The sequence below is a fragment of the Artemia franciscana genome, chromosome 5 (genome assembly GCF_032884065.1).
Source record: "Artemia franciscana chromosome 5, ASM3288406v1, whole genome shotgun sequence".
In the NCBI taxonomy this organism is placed as follows: Eukaryota; Metazoa; Arthropoda; class Branchiopoda; order Anostraca; family Artemiidae; genus Artemia; species Artemia franciscana.
In genome coordinates, this window is record NC_088867.1 from 8,870,291 (window position 1) to 8,886,329 (window position 16,039).

Here is a 16,039-nt window from a genome sequence, read left to right on the forward strand (position 1 = left end):
CTTATTTGATTCTCGAATAATATTTCTTGTAGTAAGAGAAATTCATGTACTTAGTAAAGTAAGGAAAGGGCATTAATACTTACGATCGATTTTCCTATCAATTTCAGGTTCAAAACTTGGAAACAAGGAGCTGTAGTCGTCAAACTTTTGGCAGATTTACTAGAAGTTCCTCATGCAACATTTGCAGATGTTCGGTAAGATTTAATCTTCGGTTTCTTTTACTTTACAGCGAGTTTGATGTGCCTGAATAGTAGTATAAGTTCAAATTTTCGAATTGCCTCCCTAGATCTGAAATGTTCTTACTTTGAAATTCATTTGAATGAACTGTTCTTTTGTTTAAAATTAAATCGAGATAACTTTGTTACATGAAATTATAGATCTTTGGTTTAGACCTTAGAGCCTTTGTGCCTCCGGATGGGTCCACAAGGCTCAGGAAATCCAAGACGAGGGACTTCTGAAACTGGTGACCATAATTTTGTCTTCATAATTCGGTTACATAAAAGAATACCTCCGGATGGTCCAGCACGCTCAGAATTTCTAAGAAGAGGGACTTCTGAAACTTATGACTATAATTATGTCTTCTTAATCCGGTAGCATAAAATAATCTTAGGTCGTTGGGCCTTATTTGAGGCCGGATCTTTGCGTTACCAAAATTTACTGGTTTGAAAATTCTGGAATTATCCGTTTACAGTAGCTGTCCGAGACAACTCCATCTTTGCCCTTGTATGGGTTCGATGAGGAGCAGTTGACTTGGCACATTCCTTAAATTCTCGGTTATGAATTTATTGAACGATATTGAATAACTATGCTGACAGAAATCAGTCGGAGTAAGAGATTCGGTATTCATTCATTGTCATTCTAAAAAGTACCCAAAATCACACAAAAAAATTATTAATTATTTTCCCTACTGTCATGATTGTCTAATAAGGTCTGTGCTGAATACTCAGGGAAGAGCTTTGGTCGAAAAAGACTTGTAGTTTCCATACAGTACTATAGTTATAGATTACTTGGGATCATAATGGTATCAATAGTTCAATGTAATGAATACTTCAAAGAATGATGGTAAGCAGAAATTACCGAACAAAATATGAGGAGAGCTGTAGTCTTCCATAAATCGATATTTACGTGTAAGCTTGCCTTGTTCTTACTGAAAACTTACTATAATGCAAAAACAATTAGGAACATAAATTTTTTTATTAGTCTTATGAGTAATGAGTAATTTACTTTAAATTGTTTTCATATTTAATTTAAAGTTTCAAAGGGAAATGGTCTTTTCAATTGAAATCAAGCCAAACTTTAGTTTAAAGAGCTAGGACTAAAAGGTGGCAGTCCATCTGAAACATAGGAGTTTCTATGCAAGCTTTTATATCAGGATGATTTTCGTCTTATTCAAGCTTATGCTTTAGCCACCTTTAGCTTTAGCCGTTTTGCTTTAGCCACCTTATGCTCCCCACTCCTTTAAAAGAGATTAAATATATAAAAAACAAGTTTTCATAACTACAAGTAAGGAGCGACATAAAACTTAAAACGAACAGAAATTATTCTGTATATGAAAGGAGTTGTCCCCTCCTGAACGCCCCGCTCTTTGCGCTAAAGTTTGACTCTTTGTCGCAACTCTACTTTTGAAAACATAAAAACTTTAGCTTAAGAGAGAGGTGTTGAAGAGGGGACAACCCCTTTCATATACGGAATAACTTCTGTTTTTTAGAGGGTCATGCATATCTCTCCAAACACTTCCCCCTGTTTTTCTTTTTTGAATTTTTTTTTTTAACTTTGAAGCTTTTTTGAAGAGAATTTTTTTCAACTTTTATTGGAGTACATATTTTTTTACTTTTTATTTTATGTTTTAAAATGATATTAAATATACTTACAATGAAAGAAGTTCACTTGTGATATTTTCAAAATACGAAATGAAGATCATATACATATGTTAGACGTTTTTTTTTTTTTTCTATTGGAAAAATAATGTTTGTAGTGACATTTTGCTTATTTTTTACTTAGTTTTTTTTTATTTTTCTTTAGCCTTTTATGTCTTACAATGACATTACATGCACGTACAACAAAACATTTTTTCTCCAAGCTGAAACCTAAGCTTCTTGAAATTTTCTAACAAAATTAATAAAGTCAAATCAAGGTTAGGAAATATGACGACGGTCCTATGAGAAAACTGATACTAGCCCAAATGTTTTTAACAGGATCAAATGATCTTAACTGTTTTATTCTGAACTGTGACGTAACTTTCTTCCTGATTTAGGATTCTTGAGATATATTTTTTAATGGTAATAAGCCGTTGGAGACATAAAGTTACGTATTTTCTCAAAAGTAAAACCGAAGCTTCTTAAAATATTCTAACGAAATTAATAAGATCTTATATTTTAAGGATTGATAAAAACAGCCCTATGAGAGAAATGATACTAGCTCCAACGTAACTGGTCCTATTTACTTAAGATACATTTTTAAATATAGGATATCGTTTGAGACATGAAGTTAGATTTTATTTCAAAACTGAAACCTAAGCTTCTTAAAATGTTCTAACGAAATTGACAAAGTTGAACAAAGGTTAAGGAATATTAAAATGTTCCTATTAGATAAATGATATAAACCCTAATGTTCTTAACAGGTTCAAATGATATTAACTTGGTTTGAGTTGAACTGTGAAGTAATTATTTTCCTGAGTTAGGTTGCTTGAGATATATTTTTGTCCATAATAAACCATTTGAGACATGAAGGCTAATATTGTCTCAAAACTGAAAACTATGCTTCTAGAAATGTTCTAACGAAATTAATGAAGTCGTATGTATTTTTAGCAATAATGCAGCCACACTATGAGCAAAGTGATAGAATCTCAAACGTTGTTAACTGTTCCTAGTTACGTAAGATATATTTTTACCTCTAGGACGTTGACTAAGACGTGAAGGTACATTTTTTCCTCAAAAATGAACCCTAACCTTCTTAAAATATTCTAATGAAATTATTAAAGTCGAATGAAGGTTATGAAATATGACGAAGATCCTATGAGAGGAATGATGCAATCCCAAATGTTTTTAACAGGGTGAAATGGTAATATGTGACGTAACTAGTTTCCTGATTTAGGTTGTTTAAGATATATTTTTGACTAGAATAAACAGTTTGAGACACGAAGGTACTTTTGTCTCAGAGACAAACTTAAACTTCATAAAAAGTTCTAATGAAATTGATAGAGTCGAATATATTTTAGGTGAATGGAGTTCTTCGGGAATGAGGCAGACTTTGTCTGATGACCGTGTGCATCCGGATATGGGGTCTCTCCCCTTTCTAAACACTGCGATTAGGGTGGCCGCAACCTCATGTGGTGGGTGGAGCCCAACCCAGGAATCTCAGTACCTTGGTTTAGCATACTCTTAATTATATTCTAGGCCTATGGTCGGTTGGGCTAGCAACCCTCCACCCAAAAATTAAGTGCTACAAAAAGTGACAACATTGCCTCGGACCCGGACTCCCTTTTAAGATCTTGACCATCGCGTGGCAACGAAAATAATGACGATGTTAGAAAGACTGGCAGGTTAAAGCTTATGGACCAAAGAAGGCTTCTTAAAGCCATTTCGATTGTTTTTACTCTGAATGCACCTGTGTCAAAGAACCAGCTCTCCAAAGAACTTAAAGTGCCGATTGCTGAACTCAAAGAAACTCGTCTTACCCGAAGCGGAGAAAAGTGAATAGGTAACAGTGACTCCTTACTCTGGTCTGGAGGAAGCACGAGAAGGAATGGCGTTGGCCTTGCGCTAAACAGTCTTGCAAGAAAGGCCTTAATTTTATACGAAGCCGTATCTGACAGATTAATAAAGGCCCGCTTTGGACACAAGCATGGCAAGATGATTGTCATCGTATGCTATGCCCCGACCAATGCTTCTGATGATGTGGCTAAGGGAGATTCTACTCTGTTTTGTCTAGATGCCTCGTAACACTGCCCTCCACGATATAACTGTTCTCCTCTGCGACTCCAATAAGACAGCGCGTGATGATATGGGTGTATGGCACGAAACAATTGGTCTTGTGTCTCCCGACCCACTTAACGACAATGGGCTTTGCCTACTTGAACTGTGCCAATCTCACAGCCTTTGCATCACAAACACCTACTTACAACGTAAAACTAACGACCAGTACATGTTGTATTGCAACGATGGTCACACAAAAAAGATGATTGACTACGTCATTATTTCCAAGCACTGGAGATCATCGGTAAGGAACTGTAGAATTTACAGATAAGCAGAGCTCAGAAACGCAGATCACAGGCTTGTGTGCGCCGATTTCCAGCTTCGCCTCCATGCGCAACGATCGGAAAGAAAACCCGTCACTGTACATATTGAGAAACTGAAGGAGCTAGATACTCGCCAAAAGTACAGTGTCGAGATATCGAATCGCTTCGAGCCCCTTGGCTCACTTAATAGCAGTGAAGATCTCTGGAAGCATTTTAAATCGCAGACCAGTGAAGCAGCACAACTACTGCGCGGAAAGAGGAGTTAAACAAAGAGATCATGGCTAACTAATGAAAGACTGCAAGTCATTGAGCACAGACGGAAGGCAAGACTTCTTGGGGACATGACCACATATCGAAGGCTCAGTGAAGTGCAGAACAGACTCATTCACTAGGACAGAACCCAGCTTGCTACAAGGAAAGCCGATGAAATCGAACGAGCTGCAAAACAGAAAGACATCAATCAATGAATCAATCAGTTATTTTATTAATGCTAAAACATGGGTTGTCTATTCAAAAATCTCCGAAACCTCATGGAAAATAAAATTCCCACCTTGGGTCCTGTCCTTTCCAGGGATGGACATTTCTTTCTAATGAATGTTCTTGTCTTGAGTGGTGGAAGGACCGTATATGTTCGCTCCTAAGCAATTTTGTCCCGTCTGTGCCTCTTAATGATATTCCCAGCCGACCTAGCAGTCGAAGACATGAAACAGATGCTCCTCCAGACGAGCATGAAGGTCATAATTCTCTCTCTCTCTCTCTCTCCCTCTATCTCTCTTTCTCATTCTCTCCCTTTCTCTCTCCCTCTCTCGCCGTCTTTCTTTCTCTCTCTCTCTCCTTCTATTCATACCTTCGTGTTTTTCAACAAGTTTGTGGTAACGAACAGTAATTAAGGAGCGACTCGGCCCAATAGTAACCGAAACTGTAAAAAATTGAATTATGATAACAATAGATGCATCAAAAGAATTAACTTCTTGTGGTTATAAATTAATCAAATTTTTATAAGAAAAAAAAGTTTTACTGAAAGTAAGCATCAACATTCAATCTTAAAAAAATACAAATTATTATGTATGTGAGGGGGATGCCCCCTTCTCTTTACCCTTCCGTTTAAGCTAAAGTCTTTTATTTTTACTGAAGGGTTTCAGTCTCTCTCATTTACGGAATATGTCTGTTCATTTTAAATATTTATATTATTCCTTGCTTTCAGTATAAAAAACTTATTTTTAAATTCAATTTCTAATCGTTTTCGAAATAGGCCTAGTAAATCTGCCTGCCCCTCCATGGGAAATCCCATCCACCCACAAAAACTGCTTCCTTTGAAGCCTCCTATCACATAAACTCCTTGCCCCAGGGAAATTACCATGGGTAACTCCATCCTCCCTGCGAATTCCCCCAGAAAATTTCTTGCTTGAAATTCCAGTCGTATGAGGGCTCTGGAGATACCGGCTGTGCCCTAGCAACCATATCAGGTCTTGACCCTCCTTAGCAACCAGATCACCTATGGATCCAGTGGATGCGCCAAATTTACATATACCCATGACTGCACACCCCATTCATGGAAAATTCTCTTCTCCTGTGAAATGTTTCTCCAAGGAAAAATCCTCCAATCTATCCCTCTTCCCTCGAAACCCCCAACCCCAACAAAAAGAGATCCCCTCTGAAAACGTCTGTAAACTTCCTAATAACCAATGCCATATGTAAATAATGGGCAAAGTTTATAACTTGCAGCCCTTTCCCCGGGGGCTGTTAGGGATTAGGTCGTCCTTAGAAACATAATTAATAGATTTTTTGACTATGTTTAACAAAATGGCTCTCTCTAAATTTTGATCCTGTGACTTGGGAAAAAATGAGTGCGGGAGGGGGCCTAGTAGCCCTCCAATTTTTTGTTCACTAAAATAGGCACTAGAACTTTTAGTTTCCGTTCGAATGAGTCCTTTCCAGAAATGCTTGGACCGTTGGGTGATACAATAACCTCTGGGGAAAAAACAGAAACAAAAAAAAACAAATACGCATCCCTGATCTTTTTCTGGTAAAAAAAATGCAAAATATCCACATTTTTGCAGATAAGAGCTTGAAATCTATACAGTTGGTTTCTCTGATACGCTGAATCTGATTGTACGATTTCATCAAGATTCTGTGACTTTTAGGGCGTGTTTCCCCCTTTTGTCGAGAATAAGGCAAATTTTCTCAACCTTATAACTTTTGATGGGTACGAATAAAGTTGACGAAACTTATATATTTAAAGTCAGCATAAAAATACAATTCATTTAATGTATCTATTGGCATCAAAATTTTAGAGTGTCAGTTACTGTTGAGCGGGGTCGCTCCTTACTTACAGTTAATTACAATGGACTGTTTGATATACTTGATTGGTCACAAGTTTACATATATACAAACTATTTTTGACATAATACCTTAAATTAGGTTTTTCCCAAGACCATACTGCCTTTCTATGGCGAACATTTAAGGTTGAAATGGAGATATGTCTATTTATTAGACAGTGCAAACAGATACAAAAGTTTGGATAGTTCGACCTTTTATATCGTCAGCACATCGCTGTATGTACATGTTATCGAAATATGATGGCTTTATATGTGGTCGAAATATTCACTTTTGTATACTTTTTTGTTCTTTTTCACTGTCTAATAGATGGACTCATCTCCATCTGAACGTTTATTTATTCGTCATAGAAAGAGAGTGTGGTCTTGAAAAAAAGGGTATTACGTGAAAAATACTTTATTATATTCACCGGTTAGTTCTAAAAAACCTATTTCGTTGTTGTGTTGCAATCTAGTTTCATAACTAAAAACTAATTTCGTAATTTACAAAACTAACTTCGTAATTTATAAAAGTTAATTAATAAAAACCAATTCCATAATTCCATTTTATAAAGCTTGTTTGCAGATTGTCTATTATTTTTCCTTGAGTACAATAGCATTGTAAGGGATTTAGGGCTCAAGACTTTTTCTTTCACCACAAACTATGCTTCTAAACTCAAATTAGAACTCATTCACAAGATATCCTTCAGTTTTATAAATGTGTTTACTCTGTTCCACCTTCTTTTGTTGCTGCACTTTTATTTTTAGACTAGTTGGTGGGGGCGCTTCGCGCCCCCCCCCAAGCCCCCCCGCGCGCGTAAGTCGTTACGCGCCATAATAGTTACGCGCCATTGTAGTTGTGTCCCTATGTCCCACCTGTGAATATAGATATATATATATATATATATGGTTTTAACTACGTAAAACTTGCGAATATACAACATTCTTTGCTGTCCCATTGTCTTTGCATATAAATAGATTGTCAGGTTTACCGACTCTTGAACATGCAACATATAATGGTCCATGGGAAAACAATCTGTATTCAGATCTATACCTCATGATTCTAATGATTGCCCTTGAGCTTTGTTGATGGTGATTGCTAATCGACCATTCCCTGTCCCGGTGTCCCGGTCGTCATTTACATCCCCCTGTTTCCCCCGGTGTCCCCGTTGTAGTTGTGTCCCTGTGTCCCGGTCGTCATTTATATTCCCTGTGTCCCGGGTCCCGGTCATCATTTGTATCCCGGTGTCCCGGTCTGTATATACATTCGTTTTTTAGTTTTGTTTTTCTCCTTTATTTTTTTCCTTTTTTTTTCTTTTTTAGCTTATTTAGATTTTTAGATTTTTTAGTTTTTTTTATTAGTTTTTAGTTTTTATTTCTTTTTAGTTTTTTTGTCCCGGTCGTCATTTATATCCCCCTGTTTCCCCCGGTGTCCCCGTTGTAGTTGTGTCCCTGTGTCCCGGTCGTTATTTATATTCCCTGTGTCCCGGTCGTCATTTGTATCCCGGTGTACATGTCCTGGTCGCTTTCTCTTTGAGTGTCGTCATTTATTAGTTTTTTCCTTTTTTTTTTAGTTTTTTATTGGTTTTTACCTTTATTTTAGCTTATTTTTCAGTTTTTTCCTTTTTTTTAGTTTTTTTTTATTTTTTATTTTTTTTTATTTTTTATTTTTTTTAGTTTTTTACCTTTTTTTAGTTTTTTTAGTTTTTTTAGTTTTTTAGCTTTTTTACTTTTTTTATTAGTTTTTAGTTTTTTTTTGTAGTTTTTGCCTTTTTTTAGTTTTTTCAGTTTTTTTTTTAGTTTTTTATTGGTTTTTACCTTTATAGTTTTTTTAGTTTTTTAGCTTTTTTATTTTTTTTATTAGTTTTTAGTTTTTTTTGTAGTTTTTGCCTTTTTTTAGTTTTTTCAGTTTTGACGTCACCTAATCCAGTTTTTTCAGGTGACGTCACCTGACACATCCATCCATCCATCCACAGACAGACAGACAACTTATTTTTATATATATAGATAGATAGTTATAAAAAGCCTTGGTTTAAGCTAACTAAAGTGAAGACACATTGAAACATCAGATCATTGGCTCAAAAGGATCAGAACTATTCCAAAATAATACTTTACTTACTTTGAATCTTTAAACGTGGTATATACTTTATATACTTTATATATATACTTAAAAGTATAAATTAATAAATATTAATGGTTAAAGTATATATACTTTAAGCCTATAGCAAAGTAAACATGGACATATATAGTAACATAACCATTCTTTATACTTGGGCTGTAATTGCTGACAAAGCGTTTTAAATAAAAACTACTTTACACTAATGTTAATACTTGAGAAGAAATGAAAATATTTAATGTTAAATATATATCCGTTTTGCGTTAAATTGCAATTAATAAATAACTTAGTATCTAATACTTTAATATATACTCGTAAGAAAAGAAAAAGTGAGAAAGAACAACGGTCCAAAGGCCTTCACTAGCTTGTTTGCCTAGCCTGGACCATTTATCTCTATTGTCTTCAATTAACATAAATTTTCAAGTCAATTGTTCCAGTTTTATTAACGAACTTTTTTTATACCAAAACTAAAAGTACAATCTACTCTTTTAATCCAATATCTGAACAAGCAGTAGGTTAATAAAATAGAAAATGAACAGAAAATTTGTTTTCTAATTCTCTTTCACCTCTGTAAAAGTTTGAAATTTAATTAATTATTTCCAGTTGAGATTCAGCGCTCTTAAACATCTAAGGAAAATGTAATTATATCCAAAGGTGGAAGACCTTCTTTTTTTTGGGGGGGGGGATTATATCAATTCTACTACTCCAGCTTGACCTAATTGGTTTGACTATCCATTACTTCTCTTTCCTTTTTCATAGTAATTTAATGAGTGCTTAATAATTTAAACAGTGTTCTTAAAATACGCTTATCTTCAACCCATCAACTATTTCAAAAGATCAACTTCCAATGTATACAGCCGATTGAATCGATATATCGCCAAATATGAACCGATCTAACCGAGAATAAGCAATTTCCTACTTTTCCCTCAAACTGTCTATGACCACGTATGTCTTTAATCTTCCACTACTCCGATTTGCTTCAATGGGTCCTGTCATAGAAGATACGGAAGGAAGGGATAGAAAAGAAAGTTGCCAGATTTGTGGGAAATATTCATTCCAGAGTGACAATAATTATTATGTCTGTTGCAGTGTGGATGACAGCCAAGTAACTTTCCGGGTCCTTCCCAACAGAAGTGATTTGAATGCTACACATGTAGCAAACAAAGCAGGTAAATTATTTGCCTATTTCCATGTCTAGGGTCAAAACAACAGGCAATCTGTGTTGATTACAAAAAGTGGTATATTATATAAATTTTGAAAAGAGTGGAGAAACTGAAATATATGTTTCTAGTTTATTAGTCTGATATTTTTTGAATTCTTTGATTAAAGACCTGCTGTTTCAAACGAAATTTTTTCTAATGAATATAAGATACTTTGACTATTTTACTTAGTTTTCCTGGTGGCTTGGTGGAAGCATCGAGAGTAGACACAGTCCTCCTCTTAAACACCAGGTCTTGAGCAACCGTTGCTGCATCTTCAGACTTTCCATTATACGGCAAATATAGCTTTAATCTTGTAACATACATTTCTTCAGTATCTTTGTGACCACTTTTTGAAAACAGCTCAAATTCCCAAGCATATTGAGACCTAGAAAAGGTATGCTAAATAAAATAATGTTTGCAGTGTGGGAAAATGAAAAATATATTTCAAGTTTACTAGGCTGATAATTTTCGAATTTTTTAACTAAGGACCTGCTATTTCAAAATGAAAGTTTGTCGTGGGTATATAAGATACTTCGATTTTTTTATTTAATTTTCCTGGCGACTTGATGCAAAAATCAAAATAACAGACATCCTCCTTCTACTAAACACCAGTCTTGAGCAGCCGTGGGTGCGCCTCCAAGTTGCCCATCTAAGGGCAACTTAGAAGTAATTTTAACATTAAAAGCTTCATTTCCCTTGCATTGAAACCTTCATTTCTATCTTTATAATTGGGGAAAGAATTGATATCACATTTTGGAAGAAAACTCAAATTTCCCAGAATATGGAGAACCGAATGAGGTAGAAAAAAAACGATTGAAGTAATCGATAGAACTTGCTTATTTGAATTGCTTGAGCCGATCTAAGGCACTCTATACAGAATTTGAACTACCACGGCGAGGGGGCCGTATCAAAAGTTTGTTCTGAGGGATATTGTACTTTTGCTGGAGGGGAGGGGGTGGGGGGTAAAAATTTAAAAAACGTAACAAAAATTTATTTTTTCATGGGGGGGGGGCTACAATAAACTTTGAAAACTTTGCAAAATTTATTCAAATGCAGTTTGTTACTTTTTTACAGCTTTGACAAAATATTATTTTTTTGGAGGGGGAGGTTCAAACCGGGTTATTCTCTATGGATACAACCCTCACTCTGACCTTTGAATTAACATAGCTGAGGTGATTACAGCGGAAGCTTTTTAAGGCTGGACCACCAACGGTGTCCAGCCTATGACACCGTTGGTGTCCAGTCTTAAATAACTTCCGCTATTTTGACACGTATTAAAATGTTTTAAATCTTTCAACCATAGAGTAACAGTAAGCTTGCCCGTAAATTGCGTCGTGATTTCTTGTCTGTTTAGATTTCTAGCTAAGTCATAGTTAACCTGAATCATTAATAAACCTATTTTAAAAGATAGGGTTATTTTTCTGTCCAGAAATTTGGAATAATGTGGTTGGTTAATATAGAATTACCGTGGTTGGTAATGAAAAGAATTACTGCACAATAATTGATTGTTCAGTACCTATACTGGACGAACACCTAATTACGATCAGTGGCGTCAAATCACAAAAGTTTGAGGGGAAGGGAAGGGCAAAATGGATTTTTCGAAATCTGGGGGGAGGGGAGTTTTTTAAATTTTCATTCATTTTTTTTCAAGTTTTTCAATAAATAAAGGCATTTCAATAAGAATAACCCCAAAAGGGCTCTTTTTCAAAATTTTTGGAGAGCGAAAAATCTCAGGGGCTCATGCCCCCCCCCCGGTTGCCTCTCCTTATATGTAATATATGTATATTTTTCAACCAATTTTAGCTTACTAACTCTTGTGAAATTGATTCTAGGTTTTGTCAGAAGCTAGAGCAGGTTAAAATATAGTACTACTACTACTAACAACTCACCGCACCACCAGGCCGCATGAGACCAACACAGCTATGCACGCTCCTCCTCCATCCCATTCTACTCAAAGCCTCCCTCTTTACACCCTCCCAGGGAATTCCCATTTACTTTAAATCTTTATTTATTCCATCCTCCCATCACAACTGCAGTCTACTAGTTTTCCGTTTAGCCCTAGACGATTGGCCGAAAAGGGCAATCTTTGGCAATCTGTCATATTTCATCCGTAAGACTTGCCCAAGCCATCTCAACCTTTTTCTCATTATCAAACAGTTCGTGGTAACGAACTGTAGTAAGGAGCGACCCGGCTCAATAGTAACCAAAACTCTAAAAAATGGAATTTTGATACCAATAGCTATATCAAAAGAATCGTATTTTAATGCTGGTTTTAAATATATAAGTTTCATCAAGTTTAGTCTTACCCATCAAAAGTTACGAGCCTGAGAAAATTTGCGTTATTTTAGAAAATAGGGGGAAACACCCCCTAAAAGTCATAGAATCTTAACGAAAATCACACCATCAGATTCAGCGTATCAGAGAACCCTATTGTAGAAGTTTCGAGCTCCTATCAACAAAAATGTGGAATTTTGCATTTTTTGCCAGAAGGCAGATCACGGATGCGTGTTTATTTGTTTTTTTGTTTTTTTTTTTTTTTCCCAGGGGTGATCGTATCGACCCAGTTATCCTAAAATGTTGCAAGAGGGCTCATTCTAACGGAAATGAAAAGTTCTAGTGCCCTTTTTAAGTGACCAAAAAAATTGGAGGGCACCTAGGCCCCCTCCCACTCTAATTATTTTTCCAAAGTCAACGGATCAAAATTCTGAGATAGCCATTTTATTCAGCGTAGTCGAAAAACCTTATAACTATGTCTTTGGGGACGACTTACTCCCCCGCAGTCCCCGTGGGAGGGGCAACAAGTTAAAAACTTTGACCTGTGCTTACATATAGTAATGGTTATTGGGAAGTATACAGGCGTTTTCAGGAGGATTTTTTGGGTTGGGGGGGGGGTTGAGAAGAGGGGGATATGCTGGGGGAACTTTCCATCGAGAATTTGTCATGGGAGAAGAAAACTTCCATGAAGGGAGAGCAGGATTTACTAGTATTATTTAAAAAAAAATTTAAAAATAAATGTGAAAAAGCTTTTTCACCTGGAAGTAAGGAACAGCAATAAAACTTAAAACAAACAGAAATTATTACCCATATAAGGGGCTCACCTCCTTATGATACCTAGCTCTTTACGCTAAAGTATTTTTAGTAATTTCAACTATTTATTCTACGGCTTTTGTGATTCAGGGGTCATTCTTAATGAATTGGGATAAAATTTAAGCTTTAGTGTAAAGAGCGAGGTACTGACGATGGGGCGAATCCCCTCATATATGTAATAAAAACATGAGAATACAAAAGTTCTTTACGTAAGCTAATTTATAAGTTACGTAAATCTTTTACCAATAAAAAGATTCGTAAAAAATTAAAAGTTCTAGTTGCCTTTTTAATTAACCAAAAAATCGGAGGGCAACTAGGCTTCGCCCCCGCTCTTTTTTTCTCAAAATCATTCGATCAAAATTATGAGAAAGCCATTTAGCCCCCCCAAAAAAATATGCAGAATTTCGTTTTGATTATTCCTCTGCGAAGAGCCAAAATCAAAACATGCATTGATTCAAAAACGTTCAGAAATTAAATAAAAAAAACGAGTTTTTTTTAGCTGAAAGTAAGGAGCGACATTAAAACTTAAAACGCACAGAAATTACTTCGTATATGAAAGAGGCTGCTTCCTCATCAACGCCCCGCTCTTTACGCTAAAGTTTTTTACTGTTTTAAAAAGAAGAATTGAGAGAAAGAGTCAAACTTTAGCGTAAAGAGCGGGGCGTTGATGAGGAAGCAGCCTCTTTCATATACGAAGTAATTTCAGTGCGTTTTAAGTTTTAATGTCGCTCCTTACTTTCAGCTAAAAAAACCCGTTTTTTTTATTTAATAACCATAGAAAGCGAAATTAAAATAAACTTTTCGTACAGCCTATTGTTTGATATACTGTCGGTCAGCCAGGTTCCCAGAATAATCTCTAGACAATTTCTCTGGAAAACATTTAGAAAATCTTCATCCACTTTTCGGAGCGCCCATGCTTCTTAGCCATGTTTGAGCAGTATCATCACTGTAGCTGTAGCAATGTATCTTCGTCTGCAGACTTATCTTCTTATCCTCCCAAAAATTTAACTGTAAAAAAAGCACCCTGAACCTTAACTATTCTAGTTTTAACATCTTTACTGTCCCACCGTCTTTACCAATAATACCGCCAAGGTAAGTAAAGCTATCTACATGATCAATTTTTTTTATCAATTTTTTTAACATTAATTTTCAAACCTATCCTAGTACCCTGAACTCACAAAACCTCTAAAAGTTCATTTATTTTACTCATCTAGGATGCTAATCCAGGATGCTCATCTAGGATGCTAATCCAGGAGAGTCCATAACCCAAGTCCAGGAGAGCCTTTCCTCCTCATTTGATTTCATGATCTCCCATCTCTTTTCCTGTGCTCCTTAAGACAAAGCCCATCAAAATAATCCATTTAAAAGGGGATAGAACACAACCCTGATTAACTCCTGATTTATTACAAAGACCAGTGGTTTGGAACTGGGGCCAAGTAGGAGGCACATTAATATGTGATAATTCCCGTTACTTTTGGTGTGACTCTTAAATTTGTCAAAAAAATGTAATAGCGGACTTACAAGACCTAGAAGACCTTCTCGGAAGACATTTCAAATGTCCTGAAGAAGCTTATTTCACCTGTAGCTACTCCTTTACTTTTCAGTTTTTTGAAAGTTATGTAAATTTTCAAATTTCCCCCTCAAAAGTACATCCTGAAAACGAAAGACGAATAAGGTCCATTGTGCGTCACGCATGGGCTACCATGCGTGACGCCATGGGCTACCATGGCTACCATCGATTACAACAGGAAAGGGATGGAAGCGAACGCTACCCTTTATTAACAAGTGAGAGACTAAAAAGTTTGAAAAAACTCTTGATCCTACAGAATATTGACTGCTGTTCCTTTCGTCCCGTTCTGTTCAAGTTTACGGTTGTCATTATGTACTACATGCACTCTGAGTTCCAAAGGGATTTAACGGCCTCAACAGCTTATTTGGATTTGAGCGATCTGTGACTCATCGTATTTTGAACATATTTTAAACTCCATCTTGATAGAAAAAATCTACCGGAGAAAAATCGGCAGTGCGCTAAAACTTCTTGCTGGCGAGCCGAGTCGCACCACCATTTTCTTTTAGGTACCTCTATTTATCGCGGAAAAGAAACCAGCACGGCATTGGAGTCTACCTAAAACTTCATAATTTTGAAACAATAAAAAGAAAAATATTTGAAAATTTCGGCTTTAGATCCTAGATGGGTCCAGGAGGAGAGAAATTTTGTTTGATGTCCTTGGTGCCTTAAGTGCCGTTTGAACATACAGTTGAAGGTACACTTCTGGAAATTTTAAGGAGGTAGAAAAGAATGTGCAGTTTAAAACCAGAAGAGGTATTAGCTTGGTTTACTAGAAAAAGGAAAATACAATGTAAAATATTCCTAGGATAACTCCTTTAGAAGCCAAATCGATTGTGTATACTCTTTATACATTTTTCAAACCTTAGCATCAAATGAATCGACTGAATCTTAATAACGTAATTCACAAAAATCTTTTCAATATGACAAACATGTAACTACTAATATAGCCCTCGGGTTGCATAAAGATTCATTCCAACCGGAGGTCTCGTGAACTATTTGCTTATTTGATATCAAAACAACACATATGATGGAAAAAAGCGCGTTATATAGCTCATCAAGGATTCTCTTATCAAATTTTCCCAATTGACCTGGCAAGAAGCCCATTGGATTTTCTTAATTTTTCGTCAAGGAACCAATTATAAGCTTTCTTGCGGATCTAATGGATATTCCAAGTACAAGGGTGTTCCTTTAATTTTTCTGCTTTTCCATCAAGGTTTCTTATTTTTAATTTGGTGTCCGCTATCGCTAAAAACTGCGCCTGGAGGTCTTTTTTCATTTAAAATTGATTTCCTGATTGTGTCCTAATTTCTAAAAATAAGTATGGTTGTGTAAATTTCTGCTTAATTTCCACTTTTTCAACTAATGGGTGCTTTAAATAATGTCAAAACAAATATATTGCTTAAATAGAAGGAGAAACGAGAAAATAGAAAGATTTTTTTTTTATTTATACAGAACGAGAAAAAAAAAAGTCAGACTATACAAAAATAGCTTTTACAAAATTATTTCGAAAAT

At 35.7% G+C, this 16,039-nt stretch overlaps 1 protein-coding gene across 1 annotated transcript in view; it reads left to right on the top strand.

The window, feature by feature from the left end:
• LOC136026953 (uncharacterized) overlaps positions 1 to 16,039 on the top strand; it is a 280,140-nt gene that overhangs the window by 183,897 nt on the left and 80,204 nt on the right. Inside the window, exons 13-14 of the mRNA XM_065703812.1 lie at positions 108 to 194; positions 9,758 to 9,837. Coding sequence (XP_065559884.1) covers positions 108 to 194; positions 9,758 to 9,837 — 167 coding nt within the window. The remainder of the gene's footprint in view (positions 1 to 107; positions 195 to 9,757; positions 9,838 to 16,039) is intronic.